General features: G+C 47.8%; 1 protein-coding gene across 2 annotated transcripts in view; it reads left to right on the top strand.

Moving 5' to 3' along the window:
- Positions 1-23,811, top strand: part of HSPD1 (heat shock protein family D (Hsp60) member 1) — a 451,411-nt gene that overhangs the window by 309,230 nt on the left and 118,370 nt on the right. For both annotated transcript variants that reach the window (XM_063934112.1, XM_063934111.1), the window contains exons 9-10: positions 2,695-2,940; positions 3,078-3,252. In XM_063934112.1, coding sequence (XP_063790182.1) covers positions 2,695-2,940; positions 3,078-3,252 — 421 coding nt within the window. The remainder of the gene's footprint in view (positions 1-2,694; positions 2,941-3,077; positions 3,253-23,811) is intronic.

Below are 23,811 nucleotides of genomic sequence, written 5' to 3'. Positions count from 1 at the left end.
AAAGGCCACAGGTGGACATGATGGCGTCCCGCCTCAACAAAAAGCTAAAGAGATATTGCGCCAGGTCAAGGGACCCTCAGGCGATAGCTGTGGACGCTCTAGTGACACAGTGGGTGTACCAGTCGGTTTATGTGTTCCCTTCTCTGCCTCTCATACCAAAGGTACTGAGAATAATAAGAAGGCGAGGAGTAAGAACGATACTCGTGGTTCCGGATTGGCCAAGAAGAGCTTGGTACCCAGAGCTTCAAGAAATGATATCAGAGGACCCATGGCCTCTACCGCTCAGACAGGATCTGCTACAGCAGGGGCTCTGTCTGTTCCAAGACTTCCCGCGGCTGCGTTTGACGGCATGACGGTTGAATTCCGGATCCTAAAGGAAAAGGGCATTCCGGAGGAAGTCATTCCTACGCTGATAAAAGCCAGGAAAGAAGTAACCGCAAACCATTATCACCGCATTTGGCGAAAATATGTTGCGTGGTGTGAGGCCAGGAAGGCCCCTACAGAGGAATTTCAGCTGGGTCGTTTTCTGCACTTCCTACAGTCAGGAGTGACTATGGGCCTAAAATTGGGTTCCATTAAGGTCCAGATTTCGGCTCTGTCGATTTTCTTCCAGAAAGAACTGGCTTCACTGCCTGAAGTTCAGACTTTTGTAAAGGGAGTGCTTCATATTCAGCCCCCTTTTGTGCCTCCTGTGGCACCTTGGGATCTCAATGTGGTGTTGAGTTTCCTAAAATCACATTGGTTTGAACCACTTAAAACCGTGGATCTCAAATATCTCACGTGGAAAGTGGTCATGTTATTGGCCTTGGCTTCGGCCAGGCGTGTGTCAGAATTGGCGGCTTTGTCATATAAAAGCCCTTATCTGATTTTATATATATTAGTTTCTCCCAAAGGTGGTATCAGCTTTTCACTTGAACCAACCTATTGTAGTGCCTGCGGCTACTAAGGACTTTGAGGATTCCAAGTTACTGGACGTAGTCAGGGCCTTGAAAATTTATGTTTCCAGGACGGCTGGAGTCAGGAAAACTGACTCGCTTTTTATCCTGTATGCACCCAACAAAATAGGTGCTCCTGCTTCCAAGCAGACTATTGCTCGCTGGATTTGTAGCACAATTCAGCTGGCGCATTCTGCGGCTGGATTGCCGCATCCTAAATCAGTGAAAGCCCATTCCACGAGGAAGGTGGGCTCATCTTGGGCGGCTGCCCGAGGGGTCTCGGCTTTACAACTTTGCCGAGCTGCTACTTGGTCAGGGGCAAACACGTTTGCTAAATTCTACAAATTTGATACCCTGGCTGAGGAGGACCTTGAGTTCTCTCATTCGGTGCTGCAGAGTCATCCGCACTCTCCCGCCCGTTTGGGAGCTTTGGTATAATCCCCATGGTCCTTACGGAGTCCCCAGCATCCACTAGGACGTCAGAGAAAATAAGATTTTACTCACCGGTAAATCTATTTCTCGTAGTCCGTAGTGGATGCTGGGCACCCATCCCAAGTGCGGATTGTCTGCAATACTTATATAGTTATTGCCTAACTAAAGGGTTATTGTTGAGCCATCTGTTGAGAGGCTCAGTTGTATTTCATACTGTTAACTGGGTTAAATATCACGAGTTATACGGTGTGATTGGTGTGGCTGGTATGAGTCTTACCCGGGATTCAAAATCCTTCCTTATTGTGTCAGCTCTTCCGGGCACAGTATCCTAACTGAGGTCTGGAGGAGGGGCATAGAGGGAGGAGCCAGTGCACACCAGGTAGTACCAAATCTTTCTTTTAGTGTGCCCAGTCTCCTGCGGAGCTGTTTATTCCCCATGGTCCTTACGGAGTCCCCAGCATCCACTACGGACTACGAGAAATAGATTTACCGGTGAGTAAAATCTTATTTTCGTACTTGGGTTTTCACAAACGTGGCTGGCCTGCTAACAAGCAGACCCTGTCCAGATGAATTAGAATGGTGATTGCACATGCTAATGTACAGGCTGGCCTTCCAGCTCAAAGCCCATTCTACTGTCTGTTGGACTTTCTTGGGCAGCCTGCAGAGTTGCAACCCTAGAACAATTGTGAAAGGCGGCTATGTGGTCCTCGGTGAACACGTTCATAAGGCTCTATGCCTTTGATACTTCAGCATCCCAGGATGCTTCCTTTTGACGCCGAGTTCTTGTGCCTGCTACAGTGTGTCCCCTCCCATGAAGATCTGCTTTAGGACATCCCCAATGTTATCCCTGTGGAACCCAGTGTACCCCACTGCAGAAAAGGAGATTTATGGTAAGAACTTACCGTTGTTAAATCTTTCTGCGAGGTACACTGTTTTCCACAGAGTGCCCACCCTGATGCACTTAGCTTCTTTGGTTTGGTATGGCATTAACCGCTGATACCTTCTCCTGTCGTGAGAATGTGGTGTACGTGGCTACTAACTGTTGTCGTCTCTTTTGCCTGCTACTGCATTGGACTGATTAACGAAACGGAGTTCCTGTGCACCGATGCGGGGTTATAGAAGAGGCGTCGCTGAGCATTTTGGGAACAGTCAAAGCTTTTAGCCTGTTGGTACCTCGGATCAAGATCCTACTCTACACCCCGATGTAATCCCTGTGGATCTCAGTGTACCTCGCAGAAAGATTTAACAACTGTAAGTTCTTACCATACAGTAAATCTCCTTTTTTTATTTAATTTTTTCCTTTTATTTTTTTTTTATTTTTATTTAGGTTTTTGGGGAAGAGGGTCTAAGCCTGAATATAGAAGACATTCAAGCCCATGACTTTGGAAAGGTTGGAGAAGTTATTGTAACTAAAGATGACACTATGATATTGAAAGGAAAAGGAGATAAAGCACAGATAGAGAAACGAATTCAAGAAATCCATGAGCAGCTTGAGTCTACAAATAGTGAATATGAAAAAGAGAAACTAAATGAAAGATTGGCTAAGCTTTCTGATGGCGTTGCTGTTATTAAGGTATGTGTATTTCTCTGGGTCATTGTATTGAAGATTTACAGTGTGTGTTCTCTTAGCAGTAACAACAGTTCTATTTAAAAAGCAAAACAAAATGACTTTCATGTAGTCATTCTCACTTTGCTTATTCTTTATTTCAGGTTGGTGGAACCAGTGATGTTGAAGTGAATGAAAAGAAGGACAGAGTAACTGATGCTTTAAATGCTACTCGTGCTGCTGTGGAGGAAGGCATTGTGTTGGGAGGTGGTTGTGCGTTGTTACGTTGCATCCCAGCTCTTGACTCGTTGACGCCTTTAAATGAAGATCAGAAAATTGGTATGTTAATTTAAAGAGATTGTACACTTAAAAGGCTATTAATCTGCATTAATTAAGCGATTTGAATGTTCCTAAATATTTCTGCTCTAGAACTTATCCTGTTATGGATAACTGAATTGTGGTGATCATTTTAGAATACAATATGTATTGGTGCCCACAAATGTGCACCGCATTAATGAAGCAGCACATGCTTTGTTTGGAGTTTCAGCCAGTCTCTGAAGGTCTGAATTTAATATGCCAACCTGGGACAGTCCCTTAGGGGGCAATTCAAATGTTTTTTTTGGCGCCAAAAGTAATGGGCACCCATCAAAGTAATTCAATTTTCTCTGACGTCCTAGTGGATGCTGGGGACTCCGTAAGGACCATGGGGATATAGCGGCTCCGCAGGAGACAGGGCACAATAATAAAAGCTTTAGGATCAGGTGGTGTGCACTGGCTCCTCCCCCTATGACCCTCCTCCAAGCCTCAGTTAGATTTTTGTGCCCGGCCGAGAAGGGTGCAATCTAGGTGGCTCTCCTGAGCTGCTTAGAATAAAAGTTTAAGTTAGGTTTTTTTCTTTCAGTGAGACCTGCTGGCAACAGGCTCACTGCTACGAGGGACTTAGGGGAGAGAAGTAAACTCACCTGCGTGCAGGATGGATTTGCTTTTTAGGCTACTGGACACCATTAGCTCCAGAGGGAGTCGGAACACAGGTCTCACCCTGGGGTTCGTCCCGGAGCCGTGCCGCCGACCCCCCTTGCAGATGCCGAAGTTGAAGAGGTCCAGAGATCCAGAAACAGGCGGCAGAAGACTTTCAGTCTTCATAAGGTAGCGCACAGCACTGCAGCTGTGCGCCATTGTTGTCAGCACACTTCACCAACAGTCACCAACTGTCACTGAGGGTGCAGGGCGCTGGGGGGGGGGCGCCCTGGGCAGCAATGTATAATACCTTTTTATGGCTAAAATACATCACATATAGCCCTTGAGGCTATATGGATGTATTTAACCCCTGCCAGATCTCACAAACTCCGGGAGAAGAGCCCGCCGAAAAGGGGGCGGGGCCTATTCTCCTCAGCACACGGCGCCATTTTCCTGCTCAGCTCTGCTGTGAGGAAGGCTCCCAGGCTCTCCCCTGCACTGCACTACAGAAACAGGGTTAAAACAGAGAGGGGGGGCACTTATTTGGCGATATGATTACATATATAAAAATGCTATAAGGAAAAACACTTGTATAAGGGGTTGTCCCTGTATAATTATAGCGTTTTTGGTGTGTGCTGGCAAACTCTCCCTCTGTCTCCCCAAAGGGCTAGTGGGGTCCTGTCCTCTATCAGAGCATTCCCTGTGTGTGTGCTGTGTGTCGGTACGTGTGTGTCGACATGTAGGAGGACGATGTTGGTGAGGAGGCGGAGCAAATTGCCTGTATTGGTGATGTCACTCTAGGGAGTCGACACTGGAATGGATGGCTTATTTAGGAATTACGTGATAATGTCAACACGCTGCAAGGTCGGTTGACGACATGAGACGGCCGGCAAACAAATTAGTACCTGTCCAGGCGTCTCAGACACCGTCAGGGGCTTGTAAAAACGCCCATTTACCTCAGTCGGTTGACACAGACACGGACACTGACTCCAGTGTCGACGGTGAATAAACAAACGTATTTTCCTTTAGGGCCACACGTTTCATGTTAAGGGCAATGAAGGAGGTGTTACATATTTCTGATACTACAAGTACCACAAATAAGGGTATTATGTAGGGTGTGAATAAACTACTTGTAGTTTTTCCTGAATCAGATAAATTAAATGAAGTGTGTGATGATACGTGGGTTTCCTCCGATAGAAAATTATTGGCGGTATACCTTTTCCCGCCAGAAGTTAGGGCGAGTTGGGAAACACACCTTAGGGTGGATAAGGCGCTCACACGCTTATAAAAACAAGGGGCGTTACCGTCTCCAGATACGGCAGCCCTCAAGGAGCCAGCTGATAGGAAGCTGAAAAATATCCTAAAAGTATATACACACATACTGGTGTTATACTACGACCAGCAATCGCCTCAGCCTGGATGTGCAGCGCTGAGGGGGCTTGGTCGGATTTCCTGACTGAAAATATTGATACCCTTGACAGGGACAAGATTTTATTGACTATAGATGCATTTCTATATATGCGAGATGCGCAGAGGGATATTTGCATTCTGGCATCAAGAGTAAATGTGATGTCCATATCTGCCAGACGAAGACACGACAGTGGTCAGGTGATGCAGATTCCAGACGGCACATGGAAGTATTGCCGTATAAAGGGGCGGTCCATCGGACCTGGTGGCCATGGCAACAGCTGAAAAATCCACCTTTTGTTACCCCAAGTCACATCTCAGCAGAAAAGGACACAGTCTTTTCAGTCTCAGTCCTTTCGTCCCCATAAGGGCAGGCGGGCAAAAGGGCCAGTCATATCTGCCCAGGGGTAGAGGAAAGGGAAGAAGACTGCAGCAGGCAGCCCATTCCCAGGAACAGAAGCCCTCCACAGCTTCTGCCAAGTCCGCAGCATGACGCTGGGGCAGTACAAGCGGACTCGGGTGCGGTAGGGGGTCATCTCAAGAGTTTCAGCACGCAGGGGGCTCACTCACAAGTGGACTCCTGGATCCTACACGTAGTATCCCAGGTGTACATTGGAAATTCGAGACGTCTCCCCCTCACAAGTTCCTGAAGTCTGCTTTACCAACGTCTCCCTCCGACAGGGAGGCAGTATTGGGAACAATTCACAGGCTGTATTCCCAGCAGGTGATAATCAAAGTACCCCTTCTACAACAAGGGAAGGGGTATTATTCCACACTATATTGTGGTACTGAAGCCAGACGGCTCGGTGAGATCTGAAATATTTGAACACTTACATACAAGCGTTCAAATCAAGATGGAGTCACTCAGAGTAGTGATAGCGAACCAGGAAGAAGGGGACGATATGGTGTCACTGGATATCAGGGACGCTTACCTACATGTCCAAATTTGCCTTCTCACCAAGGGTACCTCAGGTTCGTGGTACAGAACTGTCACTATCAGTTCAGACGCTGCCGTTTGGATTGTCCACGGCACCCCGGGTCTTTACCAAGGTAATGGCCGAAATGATGATTCTTCTTAAAAGAAATATGGACGCTTTCCTGATAAAGGCAAGGTCCAGAGAACAGTTGGAGGTCGGAGTAGCACTATCTTAAGTAGTTCTACGACAGCACGAGTGGATTCTAAATATTCCAAAATCGCAGTTTTTTCCGACGACACGTCTACTGTTCCTAGGGATGATTCTGGACACAGTCCAGAAAAGGATGTTTTCTCCCGGAGAAGAAAGCCAGGGAGTTATCCGAGCTAGTCAGGAACCTCCTAAAACCAGGAAAAGTATCAGTGCATCATTGCACAAGGATCCTGTGAAAAATGGTGGTTTCTTACAAAGCGATCCCATTCGGTAGATTTCACGCAAGAACTTTCCGTGGGATCTGCTGGAAAAATGGTCCGGATCGCATCTTCAGATGCATCAGCGGATAACCCTGTCTCCAAGGACAAGGGTGTTTCTTCTGCGGTGGCTGCAGAGTGCTCATCTATGAAAGGGCCGCAGATTCGGCATTCAGGACTGGGTCCTGTTGACCACGGATGCCAGCCTGAGTGGCTGGGGAGCAGTCACACAAGGAAAAAATTTCCAGAGAGTGTGATCAAGTCTGGAGACTTCTCTCCACATAAATATACTGGAGCTAAGGGCAATTTACAATGCTCTAAGCTTAGCAAGACCTCTGCTTCAAGGTCAGCCGGTATTGATCCAGTGGGACAACATCACGGCAGTCGCCCACGTAAACAGGGCGGCACAAGAAGCAGGAGGGAAATGGCAGAAACTACAAGGATTCTTCGCTGGGCGAAAAATCATGTGATAACACTCTCAGCAGTGTTCATTCCGGGAGTGGAAAACTGGGAAGCAGACTTCCTCAGCAGGCATGACCTCTACCCGGGAGAGTGGGGACTTCATCGGGAAGTCTTCCACATGATTGTAAACCGTTGGGAAAAACCAAAGGTGGACATGATGGCGTCCCGCCTGAACAAAAAACTAGACAGATATTGCGCCAGGTCAAGGGACCCTCAGGCAATAGCGGTGGACGCTCTGGTAACACTGTGGGTGTACCAGTCAGAGTATGTGTTCCCTCCTATGCCTCTCATACCAAAAGTACTGAGAATCATAAGAGGGAGATGAGTAAGAACGATACTCGTGGTTCCGGATTGGCCAAGAAGGACTTGGTACCCGAAACTTCAAGAGATGTTCACGGAAGACCCGTGGCCTCTACCTTTAAGAAAGGACCTGCTCCAGCAGGGGCCTTGTCTGTTCCAAGACTTACCGCGGCCGCGTTTGACGGCATGGCGGTTGAACGCCGGATCCTGAAAGGGCATTCCAGATGAAGTCATCCCTACCCTGGTCAAAGACAGGAAGGATGTAACCGCAAAACATTTTCACCGCATTTGGTGAAGATATGTTGCGTGGTGTGAGGCCAAGAAGGCCCCTACAGAGGAATTCCAACTGGGTCGTTTCCTACATTTCCTGAAAACAGGACTGTCTATGGGCCTAAAATTAGGGTCCATTAAGGTTCAAATTTCGGCCCTGTCGAATTTCTTCCAGAAAGAACTGGCTTTAGTGCCTGACGTTCAGATGTTTGTAAAAGGGGTACTGCATATACAGCCTCATTTTGTGCCCCAGTGGCACCTTGGGATCTCAATGTTGTTTTGAGTTTCCTAAAGTCACATTGGTTTGAACCACTCACCACTGTGGACTTAAAATATCTCACATGGAAGGTGACGATGCTATTAGCCCTGGCTTCAGCCAGGCGTGTGTCAGAATTGGCGGCTTTATCATATATAAAGCCCTTACTTAATTTTTCATTCTGACAGGGCAGAATTGAGGACTCGTCCTCAATTTCTCCTTAAGGTGTTTTCTGTTTTTCACATGAACCAACCTATTGTGGTACCTGCGGGTACTAGGGACTTGGAGGACTCCAAGTTACTTGACGTTGTCAGGGCCCTGAAAAATATGTTTCCAGGACGGCTGGAGTCAGAAAATCTGACTCGCTGTTTAGCCTGTATGCACCCAACAAGATGGGTGCTCCTGCTTCTAAGCAGACGATTGCTCGCTGGATTTGTAATACAATTCAGTTTACACATTCTGTGGCAGGCCTGCCACAGCCAAAATCTGTAAAAGCCCATTCCAAAAGGAAGGGGGCTCATCTTGGGCGACTGCCCGAGGGGTCTCGGCTTTACAACTTTGCCGAGCAGTTACTTGGTCAGGGGCAAACACGTTTGCTAAATTCTACAAATTTGATACCCTGGCTGAGGAGGACATGGAGTCTCTCATTCGGTGCTGCAGGGTCATCCGCACTCTCCCGCCCGTTTGGGAGCTTTGGTATAATCCCCATGGTCCTTACGGAGTCCCCAGCATCCACTAGGACGTCAGAGAAAATAAGATTTTACTTACCGATAAATCTATTTCTCGTAGTCCGTAGTGGATGCTGGGCGCCCATCCCAAGTGCGGATTGTCTGCAATACTTGTACATAGTTATTGTTACAAAAATCGGGTTATTCTTGTTGTGAGCCATCTTGTCAGAGGCTCCTTCGTTGTTATCATACTGTTAACTGGGTTCAGATCACAGGTTGTACGGTGTAATTGGTGTGGCTGGTATGAGTCTTACCCGGGATTCAATATCCTTCCTTATTATGCACGCTCGTCCGGGCACAGTATCCTAACTGAGGCTTGGAGGAGGGTCATAGGGGGAGGAGCCAGTGCACACCACCTGATCCTAAAGCTTTTATTATTGTGCCCTGTCTCCTGCGGAGCCGCTATATCCCCATGGTCCTTACGGAGTCCCCAGCATCCACTACGGACTACGAGAAATAGATTTATCGGTAAGTAAAATCTTATTGTTTGCCGGATCGGGTGTCCATTGCTTTATATGCACCCAGATATGTGGGGTGTAGCCATAAATAGCGGCTTATTCCATCTAAAGTACTGGTTAGGGCACCCAAACTTTCTTTTGAGACATCAGGAGGCAGTGAGAAGAAATGTCTCCCTTGCAGGTAACGGGCATCTAAATGGAGTAGCAATTTATTTGCTCAGCTTTGTGCCCCCTGGTGGTAGACGCAGGCAAACAAAGAATCCGTCCCCTCGTACTGTTCTTATAACCTAAAATTGCTTAAATATATATGGATTCAGTAAATATTACTGTAATATAAGGCGTTTCCCTGGAAGAAGGTGCCATGTGCACCAAAACAGTTGTAGGAATTGCCACCCGCTGTGCCATTTGCCACAAAGCATATTATACGCTAAATATCTGATTCTTATGGATATTTTCTCTGACGTCCTAGTGGATGCTGGGAACTCCGTAAGGACCATGGGGAATAGATGGGCTCCGCAGGAGACTGGGCACTCTAAAAGAAAGATTAGGTACTATCTGGTGTGCACTGGCTCCTCCCTCTATGCCCCTCCTCCAGACCTCAGTTAGATTTCTGTGCCCGGCCGAGCTGGATGCTCACTAGGGGCTCTCCTGAGCTCCTAGAAAGAAAGTATATGTTAGGTTTTTTATTTTACAGTGAGACCTGCTGGCAACAGGCTCACTGCAACGAGGGACTAAGGGGAGAAAAAGCGAACCTACCTGCTTGCAGCTAGCTTGGGCTTCTTAGGCTACTGGACACCATTAGCTCCAGAGGGATCGACCGCAGGACCCGTCCTTGGTGTTCGTTCCCGGAGCCGCGCCGCTGTCCCCCTTACAGAGCCAGAAGCATGAAGATGGTCCGGAAAATCGGCGGCAGAAGACTTCAGTCTTCACCAAGGTAGCGCACAGCACTGCAGCTGTGCGCCATTGCTCCTCATACACACTTCACACTCCGGTCACTGAGGGTGCAGGGCGCTGGGTGGGGGCGCCCTGAGCAGCAATAAAAACACCTTGGCTGGCAAAATGATCACAATATATAGCCCCAGAGGCTATATATGTGATAATTACCCCTGCCAGAATCCATAAAAAAGCGGGAGAAAAGTCAGCGAAAAAGGGGCGGAGCTATCTCCCTCGGCACACTGGCGCCATTTTCTCTTCACAGTGTAGCTGGAAGACAGCTCCCCAGGCTCTCCCCTGTAGTTTTCAGGCTCAAAGGGTTAAAAAGAGAGGGGGGGCACTAAATTTAGGCGCAATATTGTTTATACAAGCAGCTATTGGGGAAAATTCACTCAGTGATAGTGTTAATCCCTACATTATATAGCGCTCTGGTGTGTGCTGGCATACTCTCTCTCTGTCTCCCCAAAGGGCTGTGTGGGGTCCTGTCCTCAGTCAGAGCATTCCCTGTGTGTGTGCGGTATGTCGGTACGGCTGTGTCGACATGTTTGATGAGGAGGCTTATGTGGAGGCGGAGCAGATGCCGATAAATGGGATGTCGCCCCCTGTGGGCCGACACCAGAGTGGATGGATAGGTGGAAGGTATTAACCGACAGTGTCAACTCCTTACATAAAAGGCTGGATGACGTAACAGCTATGGGACAGCCGGCTTCTCAGCCTGCGCCTGCCCAGGCGTCTCAAAGGCCATCAGGGGCTCAAACGCCCGCTCCCTCAGATGGCAGACACAGATGTCGACACGGAGTCTGACTCCAGTGTCGACGAGGTTGAGACATATACACAATCCACTAGGAACATCCGTTACATGATCCTGGCAATAAAAAATGTGTTACACATTTCTGACATTAACCCAAGTACCGCTAAAAAAGGGTTTTATGTGTGGGGAGAAAAAGCAGGCAGTGTTTTGCTCCCCCATCAAATGAGTGAATGAAGTGTGAAAAAGCGTGGGTTCCCCCGATAAGAAACTGGTAATTTCTAAAAAGTTACTGATGGCGTACCCTTTCCCGCCAGAGGATAAGTTACGCTGGGAGATATCCCCTAGGGTGGATAAGGCGCTCACACGTTTGTCAAAAAAAGGTGGCACTGCCGTCGTAGGATACGGCCACTTTGAAGGTACCTGCTGATAAATAGCAGGAGGCTAGCCTGAAGTCTGTATTTACACACTCCGGTACTAGACTGAGACCTGCAGATAGTGCTGCTGCAGCGTGGTCTGTAACCCTGTCAAACAGGGATACTATTTTGCGAACATAAGACGTCGTCTTATATATGAGGGATGCACAGAGGGATATTTTGCCGGCTGGCATCCAGAATTAATGCAATGTCCATTCTGTCAGGAGGGTATTAGAGACCCGACACTGGACAGGTGATGCTGACTTTAAAAGATACTTTGAGCCTTATAAGGGTGAGGAATTGTTTGGGGATGGTCTCTGGGACCTCGTATCCACAGCAACAGCTGGGAAGAAATTTTTTTACCTCAGGTTTCCTCACAGCCTAAGAAAAGCACTGTATTATCAGGTACAGTCCTTTCGGCTTCAGAAAAGCAAGCGGGTCAAAGGCGCTTTCTTTCTTTCTGCACAGAGACGAGGGAAGAGGGAAAAAGCTGCACCAGTCAGCCAGTTCCCAGAATCAAAATTCTTCCCCCGCTTCCTCTGAGTCCACCGCATGACGCGGGGGCTCCACAGGCGTAGCCAGTTACGGTGGGGGGCCGCCTCAAAAATTTCAGCGATCAGTGTGCTCGCTCACAGGTGGATCCCTGGATCCTTCAAGTAGTATCTCAGGGGGACAAGCTGGAATTCGAGGCGTCTCCCCCCCGCAGTTTCCTCAAATCTGCCTTGCCGACAACTCCCTCAGGCAGGGAGGCTGTGCTAGAGGCAATTCACAAGCTGTATTCCCAGCAGGTGATAGTCAAGGTGCCCCTACTTCAACAAGGACGGGGTTACTATTCCACACTGTTTGTGGTACCTAAACCGGACGGTTCGGTGAGACCCATTTTAAATTTGAAATCCTTGAACACATACATAAAAAAATTCAAGTTCAAGATGGAATCGCTCGGGGCGGTTATTGCAAGCCTGGAGGAGGGGGATTACATGGTATCCCTGGACATCAAGGATGCTTACCTACATGTCCCCATTTACCATCCTCACCAGGAGTACCTCAGATTTGTGGTACAGGATTGCCATTACCAATTCCAAACACTGCCGTTTGGACTGTCCACGGCACCGAGGGTCTTTACCAAGGTAATGGCAGAAATGATGATACTCCTTCGAAAAAAAGGGAGTTTTAATTATCCCGTACTTGGACGATCTCCTTATAAAGGCGAGGTCCAAGGAGCAGTTGTTGGTCGGAGTAGCACTATCTCGGGAAGTGCTACAACAGCACGGATGGATTCTATACATTCCAAAGTCACAGCTGGTTCCTACCACACGCCTACTGTTCCTGGGGATGGTTCTGGACACAGAACAGAAAAAAGTGTTTCTCCCGCAGGAGAAAGCCAAGGAGCTGTCATCTCTAGTCAGAGACCTCCTGAAACCAAAACAGGTATCGGTGCATCACTGCACACGAGTCCTGGGAAAAATGGTAGCTTCTTACGAAGCAAAATTCCATTCGGCAGGTTCCATACAAGAACCTTTTAGTGGGACCTCTTGGACAAGTGGTCGGGATCGCATCTTCAGATGCATCGGCTGATAACCCTGTCTCCAAGGACCAGGGTATCTCTACTGTGGTGGCTGCAGAGTGCTCATCTTCAAGAAGGCCGCAGATTCGGCATACAGGACTGGGTCCTGGTAACCACGGATGCCAGCCTTCGAGGCTGGGGGGCAGTCACACAGGGAAGAAATTTCCAAGGACTGGTCAAGTCAGGAGTCGTCCCTACACATAAATATTCTGGAACTGAGGGCCATTTACAATGCCCTAAGTCTGGCAAGGCCTCTGCTTCAAAACCAGCCGGTACTGATCCAATCAGACAACATCACGGCAGTCGCCCATGTAAACCAACAGGGCGGCACAAGAAGCAGGATGGCGATGGCAGAAGCCACAAGGATTCTCCGATGGGCTGAAAATCACGTCTTAGCACTGTCAGCAGTGTTCATTCCGGGAGTGGACAACTGGGAAGCAGACTTCCTCAGCAGACACGACCGACACCCGGGAGAGTGGGGACTTCATCCAGAAGTCTTCCAACTGTTGGTAAACCGTTGGGAAAGGCCACAGGTGGACATGATGGCGTCCCGCCTAAACAAAAAACTAGATTTCTCTGACGTCCTAGTGGATGCTGGGACTCCGTAAGGACCATGGGGATATAGCGGCTCCGCAGGAGACAGGGCACAAAATAAAAGCTTAAGGATCAGGTGGTGTGCACTGGCTCCTCCCCCTATGACCCTCCTCCAAGCCTCAGTTAGATTTTTGTGCCCGGCCGAGAAGGGTGCAATCTAGGTGGCTCTCCTGAGCTGCTTAGTATAAAAGTTTAGTTAGGTTTTTTTATTTTCAGTGAGTCATGCTGGCAACAGGCTCACTGCATCGTGGGACTAAGGGGAGAAGAAACGGACTCACCTGAGTGCAGAGTGGATCGGGTTTCTTAGGCTACTGGACACTAGCTCCAGAGGGACGATCACAGGTTCAGCCTGGATGGGTCACCGGAGCCGCGCCGCCGTCCCCCTTACAGAGCCAGAAGAGACGAAGAGGTCCGGTGAAATCGGCGGCAGAAGACATCCTGTCTTCAGACTAAGGTAGCGCACAGCACCGCAGCTGTGCGCCATTGCTCTCAGCACACTTCACACTCCGGTCACTGAGGGTGCAGGGCGCTGGGGGGGGAGCGCCCTGAGACGCAATATAACAGAATACCTTAGGTGGCAAAACAGAATACATCACATATAGCTCCTGGGCTATATGGATGTATTTTAATCCCCTGCCATTTTACACAAAAAAGCGGGAGATAAGGACGTCGTGAAGGGGCGGAGCCTATCTCCTCAGCACACAAGCGCCATTTTCCCTCACAGCTCCGCTGGAAGGACGGCTCCCTGACTCTCCCCTGCAGTCCTGCTTCAGAATCAGGGTAAAAAAGAGAAGGGGGGGCATTGTTGGCAGCAAATAACAATAATTAACAGCAGCTATAAGGGAATAACACTTATATAAGGTTATCCCTGTATATATATATATATAGCGCTGGGTGTGTGCTGGCAGACTCTCCCTCTGTCTCTCCAAAGGGCTAAGTGGGGTCCTGTCCTCTATCAGAGCATTCCCGGTGTGTGTGTGCTGTGTGTCGGTACGCGTGTGTCGACATGTATGAGGAGGAAAATTATGTGGAGGCGGAGCAGTTGCCTGCGTTGGTGATGTCACCCCCTAGGGAGTCGACACCTGACTGGATGATTGTATTTAAACAATTAAGTGATAATGTCAGCAATTTGCAAAAAACTGTTGACGACATGAGACAGCCGGCAAATCAGTTAGTGCCTGTCCAGGCGTCTCAGACACCGTCAGGGGCGCTAAAACGCCCGTTACCTCAGTGGGTCGACACAGACCCTGACACAGATACTGAGTCTAGTGTCGACGGTGACGAGACAAACGTAATGTCCAGTAGGGCCACACGTTACATGATCACGGCAATGAAAGAGGCATTGAACCTTTCTGACACTACAAGTACCACAAAGAAGGGTATTATGTGGGGTGAGAAAAAACTACCAATATTTTTTCCTGAGTCAGAGGAAATAAATGAGGTGTGTGAAAAAGCGTGGGTTTCTCCCGATAAAAAACAGCTAATTTCTAAAAAATTATTAGCATTATATCCTTTCCCGCCAGAGGTTAGGGCGCGTTGGGAAACACCCCCTAGGGTAGATAAGGCGCTCACACGTTTATCTAAACAAGTAGCGTTACCGTCTCCTGATACGGCTACCCTCAAAGAACCAGCTGATAGAAGGCTGGAAAATATCCTAAAAAGTATATACACACATACTGGTGTTATACTGCGACCAGCAATCGCCTCAGCCTGGATGTGCAGTGCTGGAGTCGCATGGTCGGATTCCCTGACTGAGAATATTGATACCCTGGATAGGGACAATATTTTTTTAACTATAGAACATTTAAAGGATGCATTATTATATATGCGTGATGCACAGAGGGATATTTGCACCCTGGCATCAAGAGTAAGTGCTATGTCCATCTCTGCCAGAAGAGCGTTGTGGACGCGACAGTGGTCAGGGGATGCGGATTCCAAACGGCACATGGAAGTATTGCCGTATAAAGGGGAGGAGTTATTTGGGGCTGGTCTATCGGACCTGGTGGCCACGGCAACGGCTGGAAAATCCACCTTTTTACCCCAGGTCACTCCACATCAGCAGAAAAAGACACCGTCTTTTCAATCTCAGTCCTTTCGTTCCCATAAGTACAAGCGAGCAAAAGGCCACTCCTTTCTGCCCCGGGGCAGAGGAAGAGGAAAAAGACTGCACCATGCAGCCGCTTCCCAAGAGCAGAAGCCCTCCCCTGCTTCTGCCAAGTCTTCAGCATGACGCTGGGGCTTTACAAGCAGACTCAGATATGGTGGGGGCCCGTCTCAAAAATTTCAACGCGCAGTGGGCTCACTCGCAAGTGGATCCCTGGATTCTACAGGTAGTATCGCAGGGGTACAAACTGGAATTCGAGGCGTTTCCCCCTCATCGTTTCCTGAAGTCTGCTTTACCAAAGTCTCCCTCCGACAGGGAGGCAGTTCTAGAAGCCATTCACAAGCTGTATTCCCAGCAGGTGATAATCAAGGTACCGCTCCTGCAACAAGGAAAGGGGTATTATTCCACGCTGTTTGTGGTACCGAAGCCGGACGGCTCGGTGAGACCAATTTTAAATCTGAAATCCTTGATCACTTACATAAAAAGGTTCAAATTCAAGATGGAGTCACTCAGAGCAGTGATAGCGAACCTGGAAGAAGGGGACTATATGGTGTCTCTGGACATCAAAGATGCTTATCTCCACGTCCCGATATACCCTTCTCACCAAGGGTACCTCAGGTTTGTAGTACTAAACTGTCATTATCAGTTTCAGACGCTGCCGTTTGGATTGTCCACGGCACCTCGGGTCTTTACCAAGGTAATGGCCGAAATGATGATTCTTCTACGAAGAAAAGACATTTTAATTATCCCTTACTTGGACGATCTCCTGATAAGGGCAAGATCCAGGGAACAGTTAGAAGTCGGAGTAGCACTATCTCAGGTAGTGTTACGTCAGCACGGGTGGATTCTAAATATTCCAAAATCGCAGCTGATTCCAACGACACGTCTACTGTTCCTAGGAATGATTCTGGACACAGTCCAGAAGAAGGTGTTTCTCCCGGAGGAGAAGGCCAGGGAGTTATCCGAGCTAGTCAGGAACCTCCTAAAACCATGACAGGTCTCAGTGCATCAGTGCACGAGGGTCCTGGGGAAAATGGTGGCTTCTTACGAAGCGATTCCATTCGGAAGATTCCATGCAAGAACATTTCAGTGGGATCTACTGGACAAATGGTCCAGATCGCATCTGCAGATGCATCAGCGGATAACCCTGTCGCCAAGGACAAGGGTGTCTCTCCTGTGGTGGCTGCAGAGTGCTCATCTACTAGAGGGCCGCAGATTTGGCATTCAGGATTGGATCCTGGTAACCACGGATGCCAGCCTGAGAGGCTGGGGAGCAGTCACACAGGGAAGGAATTTCCAGGGCCTGTGGTCAAGCTTGGAAACGTCTCTTCATATAAACATTCTGGAACTAAGGGCCATTTACAATGCCCTAAGTCAAGCAAAACCTCTGCTTCAGGGTCAGGCGGTGTTGATCCAATCGGACAACATCACGTCAGTCGCCCACGTAAACAGACAGGGCGGCACGAGAAGCAGGAGGGCAATGGCAGAAGCTGCAAGGATTCTTCGCTGGGCGGAAAATCATGTGATAGCACTGTCAGCAGTATTCATTCCGGGAGTGGACAACTGGGAAGCAGACTTCCTCAGCAGACACGACCTTCACCCGGGAGAGTGGGGACTTCACCCAGAAGTCTTCCACCTGATTGTAAACCGTTGGGAAAAACCAAAGGTGGACATGATGGCGTCACGTCTAAACAAAAAACTGGACAGATATTGCGCCAGGTCAAGGGACCCTCAGGCAATAGCAGTGGACGCTCTGGTAACGCCGTGGGTGTACCAGTCAGTGTATGTGTTCCCTCCTCTGCCTCTCATACCAAAAGTACTGAGAATCATAAGAAGGAGAGGAGTAAGAACTATACTCGTGGTTCCGGATTGGCCAAGACGGACTTGGTACCCGGAACTTCAAGAGATGCTCAGGGACGAACCGTGGCCTCTACCTCTAAGAAAGGACCTGCTACTGCAGGGGCCTTGTCTGTTCCAAGACTTACCGCGGCGGCGTTTGACGGCATGGCGGTTGAACGCCGGATCCTGAGGGAAAAAGGCATTCCAGAAGAAGTCATCCCTACTCTGGTCAAAGCCAGGAAGGACGTAACCGCAAAACATTATCACCGCATTTGGCGTAAATATGTTGCGTGGTGTGAGGCCAAGAAGGCCCCTACAGAGGAATTTCAACTAGGTCGTTTCCTTCATTTCCTGCAAACAGGACTGTCTATGGGCCTAAAATTAGGGTCCATTAAGGTTCAAATTTCGGCCCTGTCGATTTTCTTCCAGAAAGAACTGGCTTCAGTACCTGAAGTTCAGACATTTGTAAAAGGGGTGCTGCACATACAGCCTCTTTTTGTGCCTCCAGTGGCACCTTGGGATCTCAATGTGGTGTTGAGTTTTCTAAAGTCACATTGGTTTGAACCACTTTCCACTGTGGACTTAAAATATCTCACATGGAAGGTGTCGATGCTGTTAGCCTTGGCTTCAGCCAGGCGTGTGTCAGAATTGGCGGCTTTATCATATAAAAGCCCTTACTTGATATTTCATTCTGACAGGGCGGAATTGAGGACTCGTCCTCAATTTCTACCTAAGGTGGTTTCTGCATTTCACATGAACCAACCTATTGTGGTACCTGCGGCTACCAGGGACTTAGAGGACTCTAAGTTGCTTGACGTTGTCAGGGCCTTGAAAATATATGTTTCCAGGACGGCTGCAGTCAGAAAATCTGACTCGCTGTTTATCCTGTATGCACCCAACAAGCTGGGTGCTCCTGCTTCTAAGCAGACGATTGCTCGTTGGAATTGTAGTACAATTCAGCTTGCACATTCTGTGGCAGGATTGCCACAGCCAAAATCAGTAAAAGCCCATTCCACAAGGAAGGTGGGCTCATCTTGGGCGGCTGCCCGAGGGGTCTCGGCTTTACAACTTTGCCGAGCAGCTACTTGGTCAGGGGCAAACACGTTTGCTAAATTCTACAAATTTGATACCCTGGCTGAGGAGGACCTGGAGTTCTCTCATTCGGTGCTGCAGAGTCATCCGCACTCTCCCGCCCGTTTGGGAGCTTTGGTATAATCCCCATGGTCCTTACGGAGTCCCAGCATCCACTAGGACGTCAGAGAAAATAAGATTTTACTTACCGATAAATCTATTTCTCGTAGTCCGTAGTGGATGCTGGGCGCCCATCCCTAGTGCGGATTGTCTGCAATACTTGTATATAGTTATTGTTACAAAAATTCGGGTTATTATTGTTGTGAGCCATCTTTTCAGAGGCTCCTTTGCGTTTATCATACTGTTAACTGGGTTCAGATCACAAGTTGTACGGTGTGATTGGTGTGGCTGGTATGAGTCTTACCCGGGATTCAATATCCTTCCTTATTATGTACGCTCGTCCGGGCACAGTATCCTAACTGAGGCTTGGAGGAGGGTCATAGGGGGAGGAGCCAGTGCACACCACCTGATCCTTAAGCTTTTATTTTGTGCCCTGTCTCCTGCGGAGCCGCTATATCCCCATGGTCCTTACGGAGTCCCAGCATCCACTACGGACTACGAGAAATAGATTTATCGGTAAGTAAAATCTTATTATTGCGCCAGCTCAAGGGACCCTCAGGCAATAGCTGTGGACGCTCTAGTGACACCGTGGGTGTACCAGTCGGTTTATGTATTCCCTCCTCTGCCTCTCATACCAAAGGTACTGAGAATAATAAGAAAACGAGGAGTAAGAACGATACTCGTGGTTCCGGATGGGCCAAGAAGAGCTTGGTACCCAGAACTTACAGAAATAATATCAGAGGACCCATGGCCTCTACCGCTCAGACAGGATCTGCTACAGCAGGGGCCCTGTCTGTTCCAAGACTTACCACGGCTGCGTTGGACGGCATGGCGGTTGAATTCCGGATCCTAAAGCAAAAGGGCATTCCGGAGGAAGTCATTCCTACACTGATAAAAGCCAGGAAAGAAGTAACCGCAAACCATTATCACCGTATTTGGCGAAAATATGTTGCGTGGTGTGAGGCCAGGAAGGCCCCAACAGAGGAATTTCAGCTGGGTCGTTTTCTGCACTTCCTACAGTCGGGAGTGACTATGGGCCTAAAATTGGGTTCCATTAAGGTCCAGATTTCGGCTCTGTCGATTTTCTTCCAGAAAGAACTGGCTTCACTGCCTGAAGTTCAGACTTTTGTAAAGGGAGTGCTACATATTCAGCCCCCTTTTGTGCCTCCTGTGGCACCGTGGGATCTCAACGTGGTGTTGAGTTTCCTGTAATCACGTTGGTTTGAGCCACTTAAAACTGTGGATCTGAAATATCTCACGTGGAAAGTGGTCATGTTATTGGCCTTGGCTTCGGCCAGGCGTGTGTCAGAATTGGCGGCTTTGTCATGTAAAAGCCCTTATCTGATTTTCCATATGGATAGGGCAGAATTGAGGACTCGTCCCCAGTTTCTCCCTAAGGTGGTATCAGCTTTTCACTTGAACCAACCTATTGTAGTGCCTGCGGCTACTAGGGACTTGGAAGATTCCAAGTTACTGGACGTAGTCAGGGCCTTAAAAATTTATATTTCCAGGACGGCTGGAGTCAGGAAAACGGACTCGTTTTTTATCCTGTATGCACCCAACAAAATAGGTGCCCCTGCTTCTAAGCAGACTATTGCTCGCTGGATTTGTAGCACAATTCAGCTGGCGCATTCTGCGGCTGGATTGCCGCATCCTAAATCAGTAAAAGCCCATTCCACAAGGAAGGTGGGCTCATCTTGGGCGGCTGCCCAAGGAGTCTCGGCTTTACAACTTTGCCGAGCTGTAACTTGGTCAGGGGCAAACACGTTTGCAAAATTCTACAAATTTGATACCCTGGCTGAGGAGGACCTTGCGTTCTCCCATTCGGTGCTGCAGAGTCATCCGCACTCTCCCGCCCGTTTGGGAGCTTTGGTATAATCCCCATGGTCCTTACGGAGTTCCCAGCATCCACTAGGACGTCAGAGAAAATAAGATTTTACTCACCGGTAAATCTATTTCTCGTAGTCCGTAGTGGATGCTGGGCGCCCATCCCAAGTGCTCATTGTCTGCAATACTTGTATATAGTTAATTGCCTAACTAAAGGGTTATTGTTGAGCCATCTGTTGAGAGGCTCAGTTATATTTCATACTGTTAACTGGGTATAGTATCACGAGTTATACGGTGTGGCTGGTATGAGTCTTACCCGGGATTCAAAATCCTTCCTTATTGTGTCAGCTCTTCCGGGCACAGTATCCTAACTGAGGTCTGGAGGAGGGGCATAGAGGGAGAAGCCAGTGCACACCAGATAGTACCTAATCTTTCTTTTAGAGTGCCCAGTCTCCTGCGGAGCCCGTCTATTCCCCATGGTCCTTACGGAGTTCCCAGCATCCACTACGGACTACGAGAAATAGATTTACCGGTGAGTAAAATCTTATTTTTTCACGGTTTTTATAAAGCACTATGCACTTTATGGAGAATAAACAAAATATGAAGTATTGATGTCACTGAGTGGTGTGCTGGTATACATATGTGGATTGCTACGTATTGTGGACATTGAATTCTTTCTACCGAGCACCCACAACTGATGTTTATGGAAGTGTGTGCGATCCAATCTGTTGATTTGTGTGTGTACGTATATGTGTGTATGTGGAGTTACCACTATGCATTGAACTGCTACGTATTCACTTTGTACTATTATTTGCACGGTGCACTTTAAAATGAGAATTCAGTAAATTATCTACTGCTGCATAAGGTGTGCTGGTTTTTGTGGATTGTCACAACGTCTGTGTATATGTGTATGTATATGTGTATATGTATGTATGTATGTATGTATATATATATATATATATATATTTATGAAAAAACATCCGGCACTCTGATTAAATGAAAAAATGCCTGGGTGCCCTCCTAATATTCATGTAGAAGACGTATCCTTCCCCACCTGTGGCTCAGGTGTTTAGCGGCGAAGGAACAGGCGGCACTCCTTGGACTTGTGAAAAAACTTGTTTAGTATTTAAAACATGGTGACAACAGGTAACATGGTGTCGAAAAAAGCCAACAAAATGCAGGTATCTTCCAACATTTCAAGGCATGGCAGCCTTTTCATCAGGTAAGTGAACCCTAGTGCTGTGAAAAAAACACAAAACGAACCACACTAAACCAAGAAACGCTCACCTGTTAAATAGCGTGGAGAGCAGAAGCAAGGTGTTCACGACGTCTGTAACCAGAACTTCCGGGTGGGTCACGTGAGCGGCTCACCGATGACGTGTGCGTTGCTAAGCAACGCATACGTGAGTTAGCAGGCGCCGGGAAAGCCTGTAAGTGGATCGCAAAGACAACAGAGTGTAAAGGCATGTGAATTACATGCAATACCCAGCAGACTAAGGCTGATAAAAGTGAAGTGAAACATACAGTGTATTGAGATAAATTGAAAAAAGGTTTAAAAGTCACTGTTCGGCAGCTGTGAAGCAAGAGAAAGTGCGAAATGCAAATACAAAGAATAAAGACTTGTGATTTCAGACATGTGGACATATTGTAACTAAATGTCCCATATACTTAAAGAAGTAATAGTAAATTCTGGTTAACTTGGACACTGTGCCCTGGCTGACATCTATCACAGGGCAATAAAAGAGGAGGGACCAAAAGGATGGGTAGAAAAAGGGGGAAGAGAAGGGGGGAATGAAGAAAAGAAAACAGGGGGGAGGGGAGTGTAGGCAAAGGGCTGTGGAAAATGGGGGAGGGGGGGGGGAGAAGGAAGGGAAACGAGACTGTTAGATAATTAAAGCTTCTTAAGGTGACCTTTGCCTACCCTCCCCCCCCCCCCCCCCTACCCTTACCAGATCAGCTCCACTAGCATCAACTACCTAGATGTAACCATTGAGATCGCACATAACCAGCTCCAAACCAAGTTGTTTTCAAAACCCACGGACCGCAACACGCTGCTTCACCACAGCAGTTGCCACCCACCGGCATTGATACGGGGGCTTCCAAGATCTCAGATGCTCAGGGCAGCCCGCATTTCTAGTGACAAGCTTACTTTAGCCAATATGCTAGAACAGATGGTCCACAAATTTGCGGACAGGGGTTATAAACTCTGAGAATTAACCAAGATAAGAGATGAGGTATTACAAATCCCCAGAGATCAGCTGCTATATAGTGTGTCAAAAAAACAACTTGGATCTCGAATCCCCTTCGTGACTCAATTTACCACCACCAGTCAAGTTATACCACGAGCCACAAAAGGTCTGTGGCCCATTGTTTCAGGTGATAAAGAACTCCCCTGTTTCAAAAACAGTACATTGATGCCTAGTTATAAAAGGGGACCGAACATTAGGGACATCCTAGTAAAAACTAACATTGTCCCAAAGGACCACTCTAAAACTTCGGCCACTCAGATGAAAAAACCAGGGTGCTGCAAGTGTGCATCCTGCACCACATGTAAATATTTGGAAACGGGTCATGAGTTCTTCAATCCACATACAGGCCAAAAATATAAAATCCGTCATGTGCTCACATGCACCACACCGTTCATTGTGTACATCATTATTTGCCCATGTGGCATGCTGTATGTTGGACAGACCATCAGAAATCTACGTGACAGGATGGCGCTCCATCGATCGGCCATAAAAGCATCCTTGGAAGGCAAACAGATTGACCAACCAGTGGCACGCCATTTTAGATTATGTGGCCATCCTTTGTCCAGCCTTCGATATAAAATCATTGACCACATCCCGGTACCACCAAGAGGTGGCGATAGACAGCGGGCTCTATCCAAGTGTGAATTTAAATGGATCTTTCTTCTGGATGCACTATCACCTAAGGGACTTAAATGAAAAATTTACTTGGAACGTTTTCTTATAAGAAGGATATGACACTAGGTCACCTTAAGAAGCTTTAATTATCTAACAGTCTCGTTTCCCTTCCTTCTCCCCCCCCCCCCCGTTTTCTTTTCTTCATTCCTCCCTTCTATTCCCCCTTTTTCTACTCATCCTTTTTGTCCCTCCTCTTTTATTGCCCTGTGATAGATGACAGCCAGGGCACAGTGTCCAAGTTAACCAGAATTTACTATTACTTATTTAAGTATATGGGACATTTAGTTACAATATGTCAACATGTCTGAAATCACAAGTCTTTATTCTTTGTATTTGCATTTTGCACTCTCTTTTGCTTCACAGCTGCCGAACAGTGACTTTTAAACCTTTTTTCAATTTATCTCAATACACTGTATGTTTCACTTCACTTTTATCAGCTTTAGTCTGCTGGGTATTGCATGTAATTCACATGCCTTTACACTCTGTTGTCTTTGCGATCCACTTACAGGCTTTCCCGGCGCCTGCTAACTCACGAA

The sequence above is a fragment of the Pseudophryne corroboree genome, chromosome 7 (genome assembly GCF_028390025.1).
Source record: "Pseudophryne corroboree isolate aPseCor3 chromosome 7, aPseCor3.hap2, whole genome shotgun sequence".
NCBI lineage: Eukaryota > Metazoa > Chordata > Amphibia > Anura > Myobatrachidae > Pseudophryne > Pseudophryne corroboree.
Note: the sequence above shows the minus strand (reverse complement) of the source record. Positions and strands in the feature narration are given on the sequence as shown.